Raw genomic sequence first — 21,246 nt, forward strand, 5'->3', positions numbered from 1 at the left:
GAAGAGCTTCTACCAATTTTTGTAGCACAGATGAATGAAAACGGAGAAGGTGACTGAGGTGGATAGACAAAGCCTGAATCGCTGTAGGACGATGCCATGGAAATAGACATAATTTTATCGAAATTCTCGGAATTAAGAAGCTCCAACGAAATCGCCGATAGACCAATGTACTTTGATGTATTTAAATTTAAATTACTTAAGCTTAAGTATCTGTTTTTGTTATATGATCGACAAAAACTAACCACAATTACTCTATTTGGTCTATGCACAATGTGTTCATTTACATAATCCATTTTACAACAATAGCAAAATAAGTAGGAGATATAGTAACATTTTGACACATAGCAAGAAAGCAATAGATTTGCGAAGTTTCAGCAAAATTCGAATATATCTTCATTTTTGGAATACTTTGCATAATCAAGATCCCTATGCTTTTATAAAAGCGAGTTATCCGCGAGATATACCTAAAAAGGAAACCAGTCAACCCACAAGAGCCTCAAATTTCTTGATCCTACACGATTAATGAAAGAAAAATCAACCCAATTACGATGTATACAAAATCTGCTATGAAGTAGTATTTCTTGTATGTCTTAGGTTTGGACACCATGAAGATGATTTAAGACTTTCTAGTTTTATAATAAACTACTTGAATAATTAGAAGGGGCTATTATTTCTATTGACCAGTTTTACGCCTTTTTTGCACCCAACTCCTAAATTGATTTTACATATCTGAGGGCAATGAAAGTATATAAAAAAATAACCTTGGGGAAAAAGTATTTAGTACTGAATGGAAAAAAAATGTGCATTTATTTCAACTTTACATTCAATAAAGACTGGGAATTGTTTCTACATTCACACTCTATATTGAACTATATTTTACCATTCATAACACACACACTTTAGCTTTGAGTTAAAGTATTCTAAGCCATTCAGGAATGGAGATTTATAATATGCAACCAAATAATCACAAATTTTTAAAAGAATGTTGAGAGAATGCACATTCAATTGATGCAATATTTTTACAGCTCTGGTTCCTTTGCTGTAGAGAAAAGGAATAGATTACTTTTTCCAATTACTGAGGAATGTAATTGGAAATGTAATGGAATTGCATTTACCCAGCTCTGACAACAAGCAATTGGTGCTTTTAGCAAACACTATTTTTGTTATGACCCCTGAACACCACCTACATAGCAAGGCCAAAAGCTCAACATTAAAGAGCACAACGAAGTGCTGAACAAGCAGATTTTGCTTAACTGTCACAAACTAGGGCACCCTAGCAAACAACTGCTTGATCTAGCCCCGCCTCCACGGGGTTTAAATGAGCATCTCTATAAGAACTATGATTGATCCAGGCAAGCATAAGGAGGCCCTAAACAAAATTCACACAGAATCGGTAGACGCCTTTACCAGGGTTAGGTTTCACCCGCACTTAGACTTCCTTACTTGTTTTTTTAAAAAGTGCGCGTGTTCGTCATCCCATTTTGCTAATTTTTATTTAGCACACATATAGTAATAGGGGTAACGTTCCTGCCAAATTTCATCATGATATCTTCAACGACTGCCAATTTACAGCTTGGAAAACTTTTAAATTACCTTCTTTTAAAAGTGTGCGGTGCCACGCTCATTGTTCATAATTTTACTAATTTTCCATTCTGCGTCTTAAGGTCAACCCACCTACCAAGTTTCATCGCTTATCCGCACTTTCTCGGTTTTTCGAAATTTTCGATATCGAAAAAGTGCGCGTGGTTATAGTCCGATTTCATTCATTTTAAATAGCGATCTGAGTTGAGTGCCCAAGAACTGATATACCAAATTTCATTAAGATAACTCAAAATTTACTTTATCGTGTTCACGGACAGACGGACGGACGGACATGGTTAAAATCATTTCTTTTTCGCCCAGATCATTTTGATATAAAGAAATCTATACCTATCTCGATTAGTTTATGCCATTACGGGGTATCGTTAAGCGAACAAAATTAATATACTCTGTGAGCTCTGCTCAGCTGAGTATAAAAAATATTATTATTATTATTATTATTTATTTATTTGCATAATAAATTATACAATAAACTTAAAGCTAGGCACTAACGACTAAGGTTTTCAGCCTGCAATTATAAAAGTCAAATATCAAAATATAGTTGACAAGTTCTCAGTATTTTTGTAAATATTTTAATATTTTCTTCAGATGTAATTGTTAGTAGTTCTGCCATGGTTTTGTTGTGGTTATTACAAGTGTTAGAGATTGTATTGCAATCAAATATTAGATGTGGTACAGTTAATTGTGCTTGGTCGCAGAGGTTGCATATCGGCGGCGAGGTTCGGGAAAATATGTGGGAGTGGGTGAGCCGTGTATGACCCAAGCGTATCTGAGTGTATTTTTGAAGGTCTCTTTTGGGAATATTGCGTGGGTATATGGCTGCTTTTCCATTAGGGTTAATATTCTTGTATACATGCTGGTAATTGTCCCAAATCTCCCGTTTGTAGGTACTTAATGCCGTGTTAACGGTTCGTAGGATATCTGATCTATGCTGTGTGGATTTAAGTTTTAGTGGAGCTGAGGTGCTGAATTTTGCTGCCTCGTTGGCCATACCGGTAAATCCTGTTATCAATATACCATATCCTACCCTTGCAGAAGAAGAAAGCACACTACCAAGGGAGACACGAGTCACCCTGGCCCAACTTCGTTCTGGATACTGTAACATGTTAAACTCTTACTTATCCAGAATCAACCCCGGCATACATAATGTATATTCTGCATGCGATTTGTCCTCACATGACACCAATCATCCTTTCCATGTTGAACTTCCAGTTTCCTTGGACTACCGCTAGAGGACTTTGATGACAGTTTGTGAATGGGCGCGCCGATTGAATGGGACGAAGCACTGTTAACACCACAGCAACTATTTTTGTTGAAAAGGTGCAAACATCTTTCCGTCAGTTGAGTCCTTGTCAAATGAAATAACATAATATCTTTAAAAAATTATGCTCAGTAACGTGCCGCTAAATCCCAACCCTTGAGTGGATCAAAAATACTTAACGGTGCGTGCAGAAAATTACCACTTAACGCTGAAAGTGCCCAATAGCAGCCAAAGTGGGTTTCGGACAAAATTGGGTTATTACCAGCATTGTATGTTACACATTGTAACGAATTTTGGGAAATTCCGCTTATTTGAAATCTGCTACTAACGTTCGAATCGCTAAACTGTTGAATAAATAACTCCAATATTCAATAATGCGAAATGGTCTTTATTAGACTACTTTGAGAGTATTTCACAATAACACTTACACTTCACAACCAATAGTGTGCTTAAATCAAAACTGAACCCTGACTACTCAGCTAGCGCTGCTTTTATACACTCCGTTGCTTGACTCGCATACCTCTACCAAAGTCTAGACGTTTCGCCTTCTAGAACTGCTGTATCTCCCGCTTGGCAAATGAGCTACATATATGCGTGTGGTGTGACGGTAGCGTGTTCCGCCTACCACACCGAAGATCTTGCGTTCACGCCCCGGGCAAAGCAACATCAAAATTTTAGAAATAAGGTTTCTCAATTAGAAGAAAAATTTTCTTAGCGGGGTTGCCCCTCGACAGTGTTTGGCAAGCACTGCGAGTGTTTTCTGCCATGAAAAGATCTCAGTGAAAACTCATCCGCCTTGCAGATGCCGTTCCGAGTCGGCATAAAACAAGTAGGTCCCGTCCCGCCAATTTGTAGAAAAAATTAAAACAGGTGCACGGCGCAAATTGGAAGAGAAGCTCGGTCTAAAATCTCTTCGGAGGTTATCGCGCCTTACATTTATTTATTTATATGCGTGTGTATGTGTGAGTAACAACTTCGGCTGATGACTACATCTGCGTGTGAGTTATCTCTTAGTTGCCTTTTATATATGTGTGTAAATGATGATTGATGTGTTCATGTATATACGAGTGGATGCTTAATGTTTTTTTTTTTAATGTTGCGTGATTATTTATTTAGTATCAGCTTAGTGATGCTAATATTCGTCACAATATGTTAGTGAGAACTATAATCAAACAAATTTGCATGACTTCTGCTCAAAAAAAAATTATATTTCATATAAAATTTTAAATTCCAAAATGCTCGGGTACCAGCACCTGTTGTTACTAGCCCTGACCGGAGGCATTTTTTCGATACCACGACCATTAGGGTCTGTGGATTTTAGTTACATTTTTTCAAAGGCCTCCTGATCTCGCTGGAACAGAAAATACAGGGCCTTTTGTCAATTGCATACAGAAGGAATATTAAAATTGGTAGGTACCTCTCTAGACAGTGGCAATAACAGACACCCTACTGTACATACAATAAAATAATATGATAAAATCATTTCGACCATTCTAATATTTTTTTCATAATCATAGAGATTTATGAAAGGAGCCGAAGCTTATACTTAGATGCTTTTAATAGCAAGATATATTTGTTCCAATTGCCTAGCTAATTCATAGAAACCACACTAGATACATATGTATAAGCATTTGAAGCGAGCAAGGAAGCCGTACTAATGGTTCTGTGACGCATAGTTTCGACGAGTTCAATGGGTTATCAAAGAACCGGTATGTAGATTATGCAATTTAGCAGATATGTGCAAAAATGGAATTGCTTTAAATTTTGTATCAAAGTTTTGTTGGATTCTTATTGCACCAAACTCGTTGATTAACTAATAATAACAAGGAGGTGCACAAATTCGAATATATCGCGAACAATAATAAAATATTGAAAAAAATATACAGACTAAAGATGAAAATATGATTAGCATGGCCGCCGTGGTGTGGTGGTAGCGTGCTCCGCCTACAATAACGAAGATCTTGTGTTCAATTCCAGGGCAAAGCAGCTTCAAAAATTTAGAAACAGGTTTCTTTTTTCAACTAGGAAAACGTTTTTCTAAGTGGGGTCGCCCTCAGCAGTAATTTGGCAAATACTCCGAGTGTATTTTTCCTTTAAAAGATGCTCAGTGAAAATTCATCTGTTTGCCGATGCCGTTCGGAGTCGGCGTAAAACATCAGGTCCAGTCCCCCCAATTTATAGGAAAAATTAAAAGGAGCGCGACAAAAATTTCGGATATGTACAGATGGTTGTCGGATATAAATCAGACACGCTCCGTTACTAGCGTCTTTTCGTACTTACTAAAATGGTTTGAATCAGGAGCGTGCGCAGGATTTGTCTATGGGGGGAGAAGGGTTTTGAACATATGGAAGCTCATAGTTGTTGTTGTTGTAGCAGTGCTTCGCCCCATCCAATAGGTGCCGCCGATCACAAATTGTCATCAATATCCTCTAACGGGAGTCCAAGGAAACTTGCTGTTTCAACAGCGGTGGACCATAATGAGAGGGGTGTTAGAGGCGTTGGTTGTTGTTGTTGTAGCGATAAGGTTGCTCCCCGAAGGCTTTGGGAGTGTTATCGATGTTATGGCCCTTTGCCGGATACAGATCCGGTACGCTCCGGTACCACAGCACCATTAAGGTGCTAGCCCGACCATCTCGGGAACGATTTATGTGGCCACATTAAACCTTCAGGCCATCCCCTCCCTCCCCACCCCAAGTTCCATGAGGAGCCTCGTCTGTTAGTGAAACAGGATTCGCCGCGGATAGGTGAGGTTGACAATTGGGTTTGGAGAAACTATATATTGCGCTGGCAACCTGAAGGGTTGCGCTACACAGCCCCTTGAATCTGGTATTTTAGTTGCCTCTTACGACAGGCATACCTACCGCGGGAATATTCTGACCCCCTAACCCGCTGGGGTAGAGGCGTTGGTTCCACATTACAATTAAAGAGATGGTTGGTGTCATGTGGGGACACATTGCAAGCGGGGCATACATTTTGTATGTCGGGGTTGATTCTGGATAGGTAAGAGTTTAACCTGTTACAGTATCCAGATCGAAGTTGAGCTAGAGTGACCCGTGTTTCCCTGGGGAGTGTGTGTTCCCCTTCCGCAAGTTTTGGGTACTGTTCTTTGAGTACTGGATTCACCGGGCAATTCCCGTCATAAAGGTTCGACGCCTGTTTGTGGAGTTCACTGAGGACCTGCTTGTGTTTTTTGGCTTCATACGGCTGAGTTCTCAGGTGCCGTATTTCCACATAATTCGAGATGACTCCTTAAGCCCCTAGGCGGTGTTTGCTCATCAATCAGATACCTGTTGGGATGCCAAGGTTTCTGGGTATTCAACAGGAACTGTTTGGTTAGCATCTCATTTCTCTCCCTGATGGGGAGTATTCGCGCCTCATTATGTAGATGGTGCTCTGGGGACATAAGAAGACAGGCCGTTGCGATTCTGAGATCAGTATTTTGGCAGGCCTGTAGTTTCTTCCAGTGGGTGATTTTTAGGCTTGGCGACCATATGGGTGACGCGTAGCACGTAATCGGCTGGCTAATTGCTTTGTATGTAGTCATGAGCGTTTCTTTATCTTTTCCCCAAGTACTGCCAGCGAGGGATTTGAGGATTTTGTTACGGCTCTGAATTCTCGGAACAATTGCGGCTGCGTGCTCACCAAAATGTAGATCCTGATCAAACGTCACACCCAAGATTTTGGGGTGTCGGACAGTCGGTAGCGTAGTGCCATCGACGTGGATGTTCAAAATGGTCGACATTTGGGACGTCCAAGTTGTAAATAAGGTCGCGGATGATTTAGTCGATGATAATGCCAGGTTTCGCGAGGCGAAAAAACTGGAGATATCAGGGAGGTAGCCGTTTATTCTGTTGCAAAGCTCATCGATCTGTGGGCCCGGGCCTGTGGCCATTATTGTGCAGTCATCGGCGTAAGAAACGATAGTAACTCCTTTCGGTGGCGAAGGTAGTTTTGATATGTAAAAATTAAACAAAAGTGGGGATAGGACACCACCCTGTGGCACCCCTTGTTTAATTCTTCTTGGCTTTGATGTTTCGTTTCTGAATTGCACCGATGCCTGCCGACCACCCAGATAATTTGCGGTCCACCTTTTAAGACATGGGCGAAGGGTAGACCCTTCCAAGTCTTGCAGTAACGTGCCATGGTTGACCGTATCAAAGCTTTTGATAGGTCTAGCGCTACGAGTACTGTTCTATGGTGGGGCTTCTGATTTAAACCACAATTTATCTGGGTGCTAATGGCATTTAGCGCGGTGGTGGTGCTATGGAGTTTTCTAAAGCCATGCTGATGACAGGCTAGCTGCAAATTTGCTTTGAAGTAGGGGAGCAAAATGGCTTCAAGCGTCTTGGCTACTGGCGATAGGAGAGGTATCGGGCGATATGACTCTCCTATGTTAGCTGGTTTCCCAGGCATTAGTAGCGGGACCACCTTGGCCATTTTGCATTTTTCGGGAATGACAAAGGTGGAAAGAGACAACTTGAAGACATACGCTAAATATTTGAAACCCTCTTTCCCTAGGCTTTTAAGCATCGGCATGGCTATGCTGTCTGGGCCCACTGCTTTGGATGGTTTAGCATGACCGATGGCATCCTTAACCTCTTTGGCGGTGATGGTAATTGGAGACGCGCTGAATTTGTGCTTGTATGCGTGTCTGTTGGCCCTTGGTCTATCTTTGTCGACCGTAGAATGCATTATATATTGTCGGCAGAAAGCGCTCGCGCATTTTTTCGTATCCGACAGCACTTTATCGCCAAAGGCGATGGAAATTTTGTCATTGTGCTTAGACAGATTCGATAGGGACTTCACGGTGGACCAAAGGTTACCTACACCAGCAGAGAGGTTACAACCGCTTAGGTACTCCTCCCATTTCGCCCGCTTGTGTTCATCCACAAGCAATCTGATGCGTTGGTTTATATCCCTTATTTGGGGGTCGCTGCGATCGAGCTGTCTTATAAGGTCACGTTCTCTCGCTAAATTTGCGGCCTCCGCCGGAAAGTGAGGCCGAATTTCGGAAATTCTACCGGCGGGAATGAAGCGAGCCGAGGCGGATTCAATGACCTTGCGGAAAGCACGCTCCCCTTGGCGACCATTAGTCGGGAATGGGAGGGCAGCACAGCGGTTGTCTGTAAAGGATTTGTATTCGTCCCACTTTCCTTTTTTAAATTTTATGAAAGTGCGTTTTTCTGTGACAATGAAGTCGGCGGTACGCTCGAGCGAAATAAGTATAGGCAGGTGGTCGGATGCCAATGTTGCCATCGGCTGCCAGTCGACTATCTCCGCGATCTTCCCTGTTAATCCATTACAGTTTAACTGCAGAATTCTGAAGTGCAACGGGGGAGACGTCGTCACTCTAGGAGTAAGCGATGGGTGACTACGCCTGGGTTGTGAAAGGCTAGGACGCAACTGCTGTTGTGGCCCTGGGACTGGACGTCCTTGGGTAAGCATTGGGGTACCCGGTGTAATTGGGTTAGCGACCTGGCAACATGGCGCAATGAAACCCATCGGGGGGTTCCCGTCGCGGAGACCAAAACATCTAGGAAAGTGGCACCGCCGGATGTCGCAAACATATATGTATATTCTGTGCTGGCAAACGGTGCAAACGGTGCAAACGGGGGTAGGGACTAAGAGTCTATTTCCCTGACCTACACGATTGCTGCCGGAAAAGAGGGTGGAAGAAGACGGGGGCAGGGGCTGATACTCGGCATTGCTACCGACGCTACTACGGAGATAGTAGTTATGAGTGGTAGCAGCCGTTTGAGTTGTTGGCGCCGTGGGGCGCGAGCAGCAGCGGGTACTTTATTTCTTTATTTTCTTTATTTAAGTCTATGGCATTTAAAGCCCTTACAGACTAGATAACAATGTTAAATTAAAATTAGATAATTATTTAATAGTATAGTACATGAGTTGAGTATAGACACAATAAAGCTTACATGCTATGAAGAGATTGACAAGCACATTTATCTGTTTGAAAAGATATCAGTAAGTATTGTTTTAAAAGTAAACTTAGAAAGAGCAAAATCAATAGCTGAAGAATCAGAGATGCGATTAAAGTCGGTCATAGCTCTAAGCAAAGGTGCGTTTGAAGCATAGAGGGTTCGGACACAATCCGTATAGAAAATAGGTATATTACGAAGAGGCCTTATAGGGATATGGAATCGGAGACTCCTGAGGGGACAAGGTGCATCAACTACACCATTAATGATGTCATAAACAAACATGAGCGATAGGACAGTTCTTCTGCATTCCAGGGACTCTAATTTGATAAGTGAGCACCTGGATTTATAAGATGGAATCGGTTCAGAAAAGTTCATCGAGCGCAGCGCGAACCGAACAAACGCTTTCTGCACACGTTCAAGCCTAACAATATGGCATTCATGATACGGCCTCCAAATAAAACAGGCATATTCCAGCTTCGAACGAACTAGTGCAGTGAACAATAACTTGAGGGTGTAGGGATCCGTGAAGTATGTGCAGGAACGCCTAATAAAAGCCAGAAGTGAATACGCCTTAGCAATAGTAGAATTTATATGAGTCGTGAAAGAAAATTTCGAATCGAAGACAACACCCAAGTCCTTTATCTCGTTAAGAGTTGAGAGGTGGATACCATCGAGAGAGTAGGAAGTGGGAATGAGGCCACGTGATTTAGACAACTTACAAGAAAGCATTTGCTAACATTTAGTGGCAAGTTATTGACACGACACCAAACAGCAACGTTATCTAAATCAGATTGCATTTTAATCACGTCGTCTGAGTTTGCGATGGTATTAAAAATCTTTAGGTCATCAGCGTATAATAGAAAATTAGAGTGCTGGAAGCAGGTGGAAATATCGTTTATAAAAATTACAAAAAGTAATGGGCCAAGTATGCTACCTTGAGGCACCCCGGAGGTGGCTGTGAATGTGTTTGAAGAGTTATTGTCTATAACCACAACACAGCTACGCTGGTGGAGGTATGATTTAATCCATGATAAAAACATCGAGTGGAAGCCCACGCGAGTCAATTTAGAAATCAGGATAGAATGACTAACTTTATCAAATGCTTTTGAGAAGTCGGTGTACACAGTATCAACTTGACAACGGTCATTAAAAGAAGATATGCAAAAATCAGAGAAGATAGATAGGTTTGTTACAGTGGATCTACCGGCCATAAAACCATGCTGATTTTCAGTGATTAGAGGTTTAACGGCAAAGTACATTTTTTGTTTCACAATGTACTCGAATAATTTTGAAACAGATGATAATTTTGCAATGGGCCTATAATTCGCGACATTGTTCTTGCTACCGCACTTGAAAATAGGGCTGATGAAGGTTATCTTCCACGCATCAATAAATTCGCCGCACTCTAAAGATTTGTTGAAAATTAAAAGGAGGGGAAATGCCAGAGCCAAACAAATTTTCAAAAGATAAGACGATAAGCCGTCAATATCAGTATGGGTAGATGATTTAATATTCTGGATTCCATCGACCATATCTTCAATTGATAGAGTCAGCGCACCAAAGTTAATGGGACTGTCAACCACAGTGGGCAACTCCTGCGGGTCTTCCGGTGACGTAACGAAATTGGAGCAGAAGAAGGCTGCAAAAAGATTGGCCGCTTCAGCTGTTGATGAAGCATGCTCAGAATTATAGATTACTGAGGCAGGGATACTTGAGCATCGTTTTTTGGAATTTACATAAGTCCAGAATGCCCTAGGGTTTTCCTTAATGTCGGATTCAAAATTACGAACATAGTTACCATTGAGCCTCTTGCCTAACGCTTTGAATGATTTGGAATAACGCAGGTATTTTTCTTTATACGCCATTAGCTTAGTGGCCTTGAACTTTTTGTAAAACCTATACCTCTGATTCTTAAGCCTCTTTAGTTTTCTAGTATACCATGGTATTCTGTAACACCGCTTCATTTTCTGAGGTATATTGTTTATGCAGATTTGATTTACAACGTTTTTAAATAAGCTGAAGCATCGAGCAAGATCACATCCCCGAAACAGGGCTTCCCAATCAACAGAAGAAACTTCCTGATATAAACAGTCATAATTTCCACGTCTAAATGAAAAAGTAGGATCCTCATTCAGAGTTCCAATACTTTCGAAGTTATAGAATTCTACTTCGAGGATAAGCGGAATGTGGTGCAAACCAGGGCACGACAACGGTTCCAGGCATTCGGTGACGGTACAGCTAAAATTATCATTAAGAAAGACAAGATCAAGAATTCTCGACAGTTGATTGGTGAAGCCGTTGATCTGAGAAAGACTAACACTTGAGAAACTGTCAATAAGGTAAATCTCAGAAGTGGTGTTTACATTGTTCGGAACCAATGAGTAGTTATTATCGATATAAGACCATTCAATATTAGGTAAATTAAAGTCACCCAATATGCAAAAGTTACCACTATCACAAGAACGAACTAAATCAGTAATATTATCTACATGAGACTTATAAAGTGAGTCTAGACTAGACGGTGGAATGTATGACACACAGATAAAAATTTCAGAGATGCCGCGAACTGAGACACACAGTTGGTCCAAAAGCGAGTCTTGATCCTTCAGCTCCACAAGCGACGAGTTGATGTGCCGGTGTATGGCAATTAAAACTCCACCGCCTCTAGAGAGTCCAGTTTTGGAAAAAGCGCGATCCTTGCGATAGACAGTGTACAGGTTAGAGTCAAAAAACTCAGCATCAAGGAACTCAGGATTTAGCCAGGTTTCAATAAGAACGAACACGTCATAGTCCACAAGCGAATTTATATTGTACATTACGTTAGACTTAGTTCGCATTCCGGAAACATTTTGAAAGTAGACACTCAATTGCTTTTGGGTGCCATTTATGGAAATATTATCAACTCCCTGACCTTTTGAACAGGACGGTAGACAGCTATCAAGGTATGTGCTGCTCTCACAGCACAGGTCTCTTAGTTTTTTGACGTATTGACATGCTTTTTAGAGTATACATGAACCACAGAATGAGTCGGCCAAAAGGAAGTATCCAGTACCTTATCAAAATATTTATCAGGAACCGATATTTTGAAGGAAGATATGTCTCTCGCATATTTAAAAGTAAACTTGAAGACATTGATGCCACTATTTTCAACTCCAAGCTTAGTGCAGATATAATTAGAAATGTCTTCTTCCGATAGTGATGCATGCAACCTTGATACAAAGATCACTTTACGAGGCGGAACGGCTGTCACTTCTCTTCGAACATTCTGAAAAACAGCAGGCTGTGATGAAATGGAGGCCAAATGATTAAGATCTTGGCCCAAAATGCCAGCAGCAGTTATGGCAATGATGTTTGCAGAGTCTATTCGTCGGGACGCAGCCGAAAAGACAGGGCAGCCGTCAGTAGAAACAGCAGCAGGCCCTGCAGACGGAACAGCAGAAATAGATTCAACCGTATTAGTAGCATGGTTAATTGACGGCGCACTACTGATCGCGGCAGTATTACTATTGTATGTATTTGTAGCAGCATTAATTTTAGGATCAGTGTTAACAGGTTTATTAGCAGGAGTGGTAGCCAGATGTGCAGTAGGGAGAGTGCGTGAGGTACTGGGCAAAGGCGAGAATACCAAGCAATCGACATCTGCAGAACGACAACTATCACTATTAATATTATGATTGCTTTTAGCACTAAAAGTACGAGAGCTAACTACATCTGTCTTTAGGGCATTTATTTCTGCGGCTAGTAAAGCCGTATTAATATTATTTTCGTGTTGTTTTGCTCTTTTTTGGCGTTTTTTTGCTATTTTTTGCACCATTATTGTCAGTCACATTACTTTTATTGGTTTCGTTGTTGTAATGCAACGGCACTATGTTCATATTAGCTTTTAGAGTATCAATTTGCGCGGCCAAATCTTTGAATTTAATTTCAAAGGCAGTCATCAGTGCTTCTAACCCACTTTTTTGTGTAGCAATCACAGACTCAAATAGTTTACAGAGTTTTTCAGGCCCATTAGCACAGCCTGGGCACAGGTACCGAATATTGTGGCTAGATTTCATCAGGTTCACGTCATATTCGGCGATAGGCCCTGCACAGCAGGCGCGATGGAAGAGCTGTTTGCAATAGCCACTACATGGGACAATCATAGAATCAGATCTACCGAAACCTTTATTGCACTTTCCACAGAAATCATCCATTGTTTATAGCAAGCAAAACGATAAATTAAACGCAAAAACAATAAAAGAATAAGAGCAGTAAAAAACACGTCTTCACTCTTTGACAGCTGTCAAGCGTCTTGTTGTGGCTTGCTGAGCAGCGGAGCTGCTGGAAGGTAGTTGGGGGGCGCTAAGGCGTAGACTGCGGGACGCCCTTGGGCGTGAACAGGAAGGATTTATAAAAATTACGTGGACGTCGAGTTTTGGGATCAAGTCCAGAACAACCTGTCCGATGCAACCATCCCTTACACGAGACACACTGAACAGAGTATGACCGTCCTAAAAATATTCTTTTCCGGCAGATGCAGCAAAACCATTTCTCAGGACCGGGGTCAGGAGACGGAACCGGATTGGGTTCGACACTTTCCCGGAGCAAATGAGTATATGGAGCATTCCCGCTGCAAGGAGCTGCTGGGAGGCGGGCCAGCACCTTAATGGTGCTGTGTTACCGGAGCGTATCGGATCTGTATCCGACAAAGGACCATCACATCGATAACACTCCCCAAAGCCTTCGGGGAGTAACCTAATCGCTACAACAACAACAACAACAACAACAGCTACTGGGAGGATGACAATTTATGGGAGAGACGCAACAAATTAATTGGGGTTACACTGAAATGACAGTCCTTGGTCGGGAAAAATCCCGAGTCGCTCCGGTACATAGAACCGACTGCCTTGGGAAGCGGGAAGCTCCTAGGTAGCATCTGTTACTGGCAAGACTAGTTTTGCGATAAAAAATTAATAGAAACGGGAGTAAAGAGAAACATTTACCATATTTATTGGCTATCAGTCAACACTCTTCCATATACCACTTTTTATGAAAAAAATTCAGTCGTTGTAAGCCCATGGGGGGTTGAACCCCTGGTTTGAACCATTAGGTTCCATTTAATTTGTACCCACTCAGCATTTAGGTGATTCAGTTTTGAATTTCCCTACATATCAATACAATTTGATTACTCTTTCTGACTAAATAATGAGTTATCATACAATTGAACAAAAGAAATAATCAAATATGAATACTTTTGATGATGAAAAACTAAAAATCATTTTTCGATCACTTTTTGGAATCATTTTTGAAGTCCTTTGATGATTAAATTTTAATATTTCATAAAAAACAACAAAAGGAATAACCAAATATGCTTACCTTTGATGATCAAAAACTGAATATAGTTTTTCAATCACATTTTGGAATTATATTTGAATTAAATGTGTTTACTTTAGGTGATCAAAAATTTATAATCATTTTTAATTCAGCTTTCTGAACCTTTTCTGACTATATTTGTTGACTGAATAATGAATTTTATACTTGTTAACATTTTACTTTTCAATGAAAATCTTATTTTTTTCACATACACATACATATTTTTTCAATCATGAAGCTCAGAAAAAATATATAAAAATTTTATTATTTATTCTTCAAGACAAGAAATAATGTAAATGATGCTCGTGACCGAAGATTTCCTCAACCATTTCTCCGCCTTCGGCTTCCCGGAAAATACATAATAGTTGGACAATACAAAGGTTGTGAGCTATTTGAACCCCAGGTAAGTGAAACTCTCTTGACATATGTACCTGGATATGTCTTCAACATCCCGTACCGTATTGTATTTTAAGATATTGACGATCATAGTAGATAATGTTGGATGTTGTAGTCGCAGGTGTATATCGGTCAAGTTTGTTTGCGAGTTAGCTGTGGTTCGAATAGCTCACTTTCGCATGCTTTCTTCCCCTGATGAAATAAGATTATTATGTAGTATCCTATTTTGAATGAGATATGAAGAATAAATGCATTATAATGGCATTCAAAACGATTGAAATATATTCACGAATATGATCAGAAAATGACTGTGAAAAGCAGTCAAATATTACTCTAAAACTATTAAAGCTCAATTTTTACAATGATATCAAATATGAATAAAAAGCGTTTCGAAATAGGAATCATAAATGATTATTCAAGAATGATCACATTTATGGTACATTTTTCTCCCGACGATACGTTAAACCAATACTACCAATAATACCAAAAAGTTCCTGTTGAATACCCAGAAACCTGGGCATCCCAACAGACATCTGATTGATGAACCATCACCGCCTAGGGGCTTAAGGAGTCATCTCCGTAAGCATTTTGAGGAAATACGGCACCTGAGAACACAGCCGTATGAAGTGAAAAAACACAAGCAAGTCCTTGGTGAACTCCATAAACAGGCGTCGGACCTTTATGCCGGGAATTGCCCGGTGAATCCAGTACTTAACGAAAATTATCCAAAACTTGCGGAAGAGGAACGCATACTCCCCAGGGAAACGCGTGTCACCCTTGCCGATTACAAATTGTCATCAATATCCTCTAACGGGAGTCCAAGGAAACTTGCTGTTTCAACAGGGGTGGACCATAATGAGAGGGGTGTTAGAGGCGTTGGTTCCACAATACAGTTATAAAGATGGTTGGTGTTATGTGGGGACACGTTACAAGCAGGACATATGTTTTGTATGTCGGGGTTGATTCTGGATAGGTAAGAGTTTAACCTGTTACAGTATCCAGACCGAAGTTGAGCTAGAGTGACTCGCGTTTCCCTAGGGAGTGTGCATTCCTCTTCTGTAAGTTTTGGGTATTATTCTTTGAGTACAGGATTCACCGGGCAATTCCCGGCATAGAGGTCCGACGCCTGTTTGTGGAGTTCACTGAAGACCTGCTTGTGTTTTTTTGCTTCATACAGCTGTGTTCTCAGGTGCCATATTTCCTCATAATACTTACGGAGATAACGTTAAGCCCCTGGGGTGTGGTGGCTCATCAATCAGATGTCTGTTGGGATGCCCAGGTTTCTGGGTATTCAACAGGAACTGTTTGGTCAGCATCTCATTTCTCTCCCTGATGGGGAGTATTCTCGCCTCATTATGCAGATGGTGTTCTGGGGACATAAGAAGACAGCCCGTGGCGATTCTGAGAGCAGTATTTTGGCAGGCCTGTAGTTTCTTCCAGTGGGTGATTTTTAGGCTTGGCGACCATATGGGTGACGCGTAGCACGTAATCGGCTAGCTAATTGCTTTGTATGTAGTCATGAGCGTTTCTTTATCTTTTCCCCAAGTACTGCCAGCGAGGGATTTGAGGATTTTGTTACGGCTCTGAATTCTCGGAACAATTGCGGCTGCGTGCTCACCAAAATGTAGATCCTGATCGAACGTCACACCCAAGATTTTGGGGTATCGGACAGACGGTAGCGTAGTGCCATCGACGTGGATGTTCAAAATGGTCGACATTTGGGGCGTCCATGTTGTAAATAAGGTCGCGGAAGATTTAGTCGGTGATAATGCCAGGTTTCGCGAGGCGAAAAAACTGGAGAGATCAGGGAGGTAGCCGTTTATTTTATTGCATAGCGCATCGATCTTTGGGCCTGGGCCTGTGGCCATTATTGTGCAGTCATCGGCGTAGGAAACGATTGTGACTCCTTCCGGTGGTGAAGGTAGCTTAGATATGTAGAAATTAAACAAAAGTGGGGATAGGACACCACCCTGTGGCACACCCTGTTTAATTCTCCTTGGTTTTGATGTTAGATCATGATGGGCATTGAAATCGCCTATGATAATGCGATTGTTCCAGTGAGTAAGGCCCTGATATTAGGGCGGTATCCACTGGGGCAACAGGTGGCAGGAGGGATGTAGATGTTGATGATTTCTAGGTTTGCATCGCCTGACCGGACAGATAGGCCTTGACGTTCTAAGACATTGTCCCTGCGGTCGATGCCAGGATCAAATATAAAATATTGCACAGAGTGGTGTATGATAAACGCGAGACCGCCTCCATTTCCGCTCTCGCGGTCTTTCCTGTGGACGTTATACCCAGAGCAGGTCTGCAATGCAGATCTTGCTGTGAGTTTAGTCTCTTGAATCGCAGCAATGCGGATGTTGTGCCGCTTCATGAAATCGACTAACTCCGTAATCTTCCCAGTTAGTCCATTACAGTTTAACTGCAGAATTCTGAAGTGCATTAGGGGAGACGTCGCCACTCTGGGGGTAAGTGACGGGTGACTACGCCTGGGTTGGGGAAGGCCAGGACGCAATTGCTGTTGTGGCCCTAGGACTGGGCGTCCTTGGGCAAGCATTGGGGTACCCGGATGATTTGGGTTTGCGACCTGGCATCATGGCGCGATGAAACCCGTCGGGGGGTTGCCGTCGCGGAGACCAGAACATCTAGGGAAGTGGCACCACCCAAGGCAGGAGCTGCATTGGGCGGATGTCGCAAACATATATATTCTGTGCTGGCAAACGGTGCAAACGGAGGTAGGGACTAAGAGTCTGTTTCCCTGACCTACAAGATTGCTGCCGGAAAAGAGGGGGGGGGGGGGGGGAAGACGGGGGCAGGGGCTGTTGCTCAGCATCGCTTCCGACTCTACTACGAAGATTGTAGTTATGAGTGGTAGCAGCTGTTTTAGTTGTTGGCGCCGTGGGGTGCGAGCAGCAGCGGGTACTTGTTGTGGCTTGCTGAGCAGCGGGGCTGCTGGAAGGTAGTGGGGGGGCGCTTAGACGTAGACTACGGGACGCCCTAGAGCGTGAACAGCAAGGAGCCACAAAAGATTTATAAAAGTTACGTGGACGTCGGGTTTTGGGATCAAGCCCAGAACAACCTGTCCGATGCAACCATCCCTTGCCGACGCACTGAATAGAGTATGACCGTCCTAAAAAGATTCTTTTCCGGCAGATGCAGCAAAACCATTTCTCAGGACCGAGGTCAGGAGACGGACCCGGATTGGATTCGATACCTTCCCGGAGTAAGAGAATATGGAGCAGTCCTGCTGCAAGGAGCTGCTGGGAGGATGACAATTTGTGGGAGGGACGAAACAAATTAGATGGGGTCACACTGAAATGACAGTCCTTGGTCGGGAAAAATCCCGAGTCGCTCCGGTACATAGAACTGACTGCCTTGGGAAGCGGTGAAAAGCAGTCAAATACTACTCTAAAACTATTAAAGCTCAATTTTACAATGATATCAAATATGAATAAAAAGCGTTTCGAAATAGGAATCATAAATGATTATTCAAGAATGATCACATTTATGGTACATTTTTCTCCCGACGATACGTTAATTTTCGAACAGAAAATGCTTTTAAATTTGAACGTTTTTAATCATCTGGGGGTATGATATTTAAATATTTTTTTATCAAAATTTTCAAAAAATGCTGGCTGGGTAGCTTCCCTCAAACATATTTACATTCCAGGTCCATGCAGTTGGACTGCTCCATTCGCTCCTGCTCCGGGAGAGTATTGAGCCTAACCCAAGTTGTTGTTGTTGTTGTTGTTGTAGCAGTGTTTCTCCATTAGGCGCCACCGATCACAAATTGTCATCAATATCCTCTAAGGGGAGTCCAAGGAAACTTGCTGTTTCAACAGGGGTGGACCATAATGAGAGGGGTGTTAGAGGCGTTGGTTCCACAATACAGTTATAAAGATGGTTGGTGTTATGTGGGGACACGTTACAAGCAGGACATATGTTTTGTATGTCGGGGTTGATTCTGGATAGGTAAGAGTTTAACCTGTTACAGTATCCAGACCGAAGTTGAGCTAGAGTGACTCGCGTTTCCCTAGGGAGTGTGCATTCCTCTTCTGTAAGTTTTGGGTATTATTCTTTGAGTACAGGATTCACCGGGCAATTCCCGGCATAGAGGTGCGACGCCTGTTTGTGGAGTTCACTGAGGACCTGCTTCTGTTTTTTTGCTTCATACAGCTGTGTTCTCAGGTGCCATATTTCCTCATAATACTTACGGAGATGACCTTAAGCCCCTGGGGTGTGGTGGCTCATCAATCAGATGTCTGTTCGGATGTCCAGGTTTCTGGGTATTCAACAGGAACTGTTTGGTTAGCATTTCATTTCTCTCCCTAATGGGGAGTATTCTCGCCTCTTTATGTCGATGGTGTTCTGGGGACAACCCGTGGCGGTTCTGAGGGCAGTATTTTGGCAGGCCTGTAGCTTCTTCCAGTGGGTAGTCTTTAGGCTTGGCGACCATATCGGGAACGCGTAGTATGCATTCGGCTGGTCAATTGGTTTGTAAGTGGTAATGAGCGTTTCTTTATCTTTTCCCCAAGTATTGGCAGGAGATTTGAGGATTTTATTACGGCTCTGGATTTTCGCTACAATTGCGGCTGCATGCTCTCCAAAATGTAGATCCTGATCGAACGTCACACCCAAGATTTTGGGGTGTAAGACAGTCGGTAGCGTAGTGCCATCAACGTGGATGTTCAATATGGTCGACAATTGGCGCGTCCATGTTGTAAATAAGGTCGCCGATGATTTGGTCGGTGATCATGACATATTTCGCGAGGCAAAGAAACTGGGGAGATCAAGGAGATAGCTGTTTATTTTGTTACAAAGCTCATCGATCTGTGGGCCTGGGCCTGTGACCATTATGGTGCAATCATCGGCGTAGGAAACGGTAGTAACTCCTTCTGGTGGCGAAGGTAGCTTTGATATGTAGAAGGTAAACAAAAGTGGGGATAGGACACCCCCAGTGGCATCCCTTGTTTAATTCTTCTTGGTTTTGATGTTGCGTTTCTAAATTGCACCGATGCCTGCCGACCACCCAGATAATTTGCGGTCCATCTTTTAAGACTTGTATGGTAGACCCCTCCAGGTCTTGCAGTAAGGTGCCATTGTTGACCGTATCAAAAGCATTTGATAGGCAACGAGTACTGTTCTATGGCGAGGGTTTTGATTTGAACCGCAATTTATCTCGGTGCTAACGGCATTTAGGGAGGTGGTTGTGCTATGAAGTTTTCTAAAGCCATGCTGATGACAGGCTAGCTGCAAATTTGCTTTGAAGTAGGGGAGCAAAATGGCTTCAAGCGTCTTGGCTACTGGCGATAGGAGAGATATAGGACGATATGACTCTCCTATGTTAGCTGGTTTCCCAGGCTTTAGTAGCGGGACCACCTTGGCCATTTTCCTTTTTCGGGAAAGACAAAGGTGGAAAGAGACAGGTTGAAGACATGTGATAAATATTTGAAACCCTCTTTAAGCATCGGCATGGATATGCCGTCTGGGCCCACTGCTTTGGATGTTTTAGCATGACCGATGGCGTCCTCAACCTCTTTGGCGGTGATGGTAATTGCATACGCGCTGAATTTATGTTTATGTGCGTGTCTGTTGGCCCTCCGTCTATCTTTGTCGACCGTAGAATGCATTATATATTGTCGGCAGAAAGCGCTCGCGCATTTTTTCGCATCCGACAGCACTTTATGGCCAAAGGCGGTCATTGTCCTTAGATGGATCCGATAGGGCCTTTACGGTGGATCAAAGTTTACCTACATCGGCAGAGAAGTTACAACCGCTCAGGTGCTCCTCCCATTTCGCCCGCTTGTGATCATCTGTAAGCAATCTGATGCGTTGGTTTATATCCCGTATCTAGGGGTCGCCCGGATCGAGCTGTCTTATAAGGTCACGTTCTCTCGCTAAATTTGCGGCCTACGTCGGAAAGTGGGGCCGAATTTCGGGAATGAAGCAAGCCGAGGCGGTTCAATGATCTTGCGGAAAGCACGCTCCCCTTGGCGGGCATCAGTCGGGATAGGAAAGGCAGCAAAGTCATTGTCAGTATAAGATTTGTAACCATCCCACTTTCCTTTCTTAAAATTGATGAACGTGCGGTTTTCAGGTAGTTTATGTTTAGATTGCTTAGTTATGTACTTTAGTAAATATATTAGTATATTGAACAAATTGTAAGCTTACGTTTTCGCATTTAATATATGGCTTTCTGCTATTTATTTGTAATTGATAAAATACCAGCAGAAGTTATACGTAGACTGCATATGGCCCCAACCGCAGAATAACAGCTTCTCAAAATTCTTAGACTGCGCTCATCTGTTGCATAATCTGCATTTACAGGCCATTCTAATGCTAAGCGCAAACGTGGGGCACGACTCCAATATTCGCCTAAGGCCGGTCGCAGACTTTTGTTGCTATAAGTGCTGGACGTAGTAAGAATATCTTCAAAATATGCATCACACTCTAAATCTGCAAAAAGCATAAACAAAAATGTATACTAAATAACATAATTAATGGAGATAAGTGTTATATCATGACAGCATACTTGCATCTTCAGCATTAGGTTGTTCTTCCTCGCAGTCCATTAATAAATTAATATATACAAAAGCCATATAATATTCCTTTGCCAATTTGTATATTAAGTTATTTAATGTTGCTAGCAAATAGTTGCCTAAATAAGAATTTATGATCAACAACAACAACAATGACAGT

At 42.3% G+C, this 21,246-nt stretch overlaps 1 protein-coding gene across 1 annotated transcript in view; it reads right to left on the reverse strand.

The window, feature by feature from the left end:
• The window catches only part of Rad51D (Rad51 recombinase D), a 78,333-nt gene that overhangs the window by 56,262 nt on the left and 825 nt on the right, over positions 1-21,246 (reverse strand). The window contains exons 3-4 of the mRNA XM_067776459.1: positions 21,080-21,205; positions 20,719-21,003 (exon numbers count right to left, since the gene is read on the reverse strand). Of these exons, the coding sequence (XP_067632560.1) occupies positions 20,747-21,003; positions 21,080-21,205 (383 nt within the window). The 3' untranslated portion in view covers positions 20,719-20,746. The remainder of the gene's footprint in view (positions 1-20,718; positions 21,004-21,079; positions 21,206-21,246) is intronic.

This window comes from Eurosta solidaginis, chromosome 3 (assembly GCF_040869045.1).
Source record: "Eurosta solidaginis isolate ZX-2024a chromosome 3, ASM4086904v1, whole genome shotgun sequence".
Taxonomy (NCBI): Eukaryota; Metazoa; Arthropoda; class Insecta; order Diptera; family Tephritidae; genus Eurosta; species Eurosta solidaginis.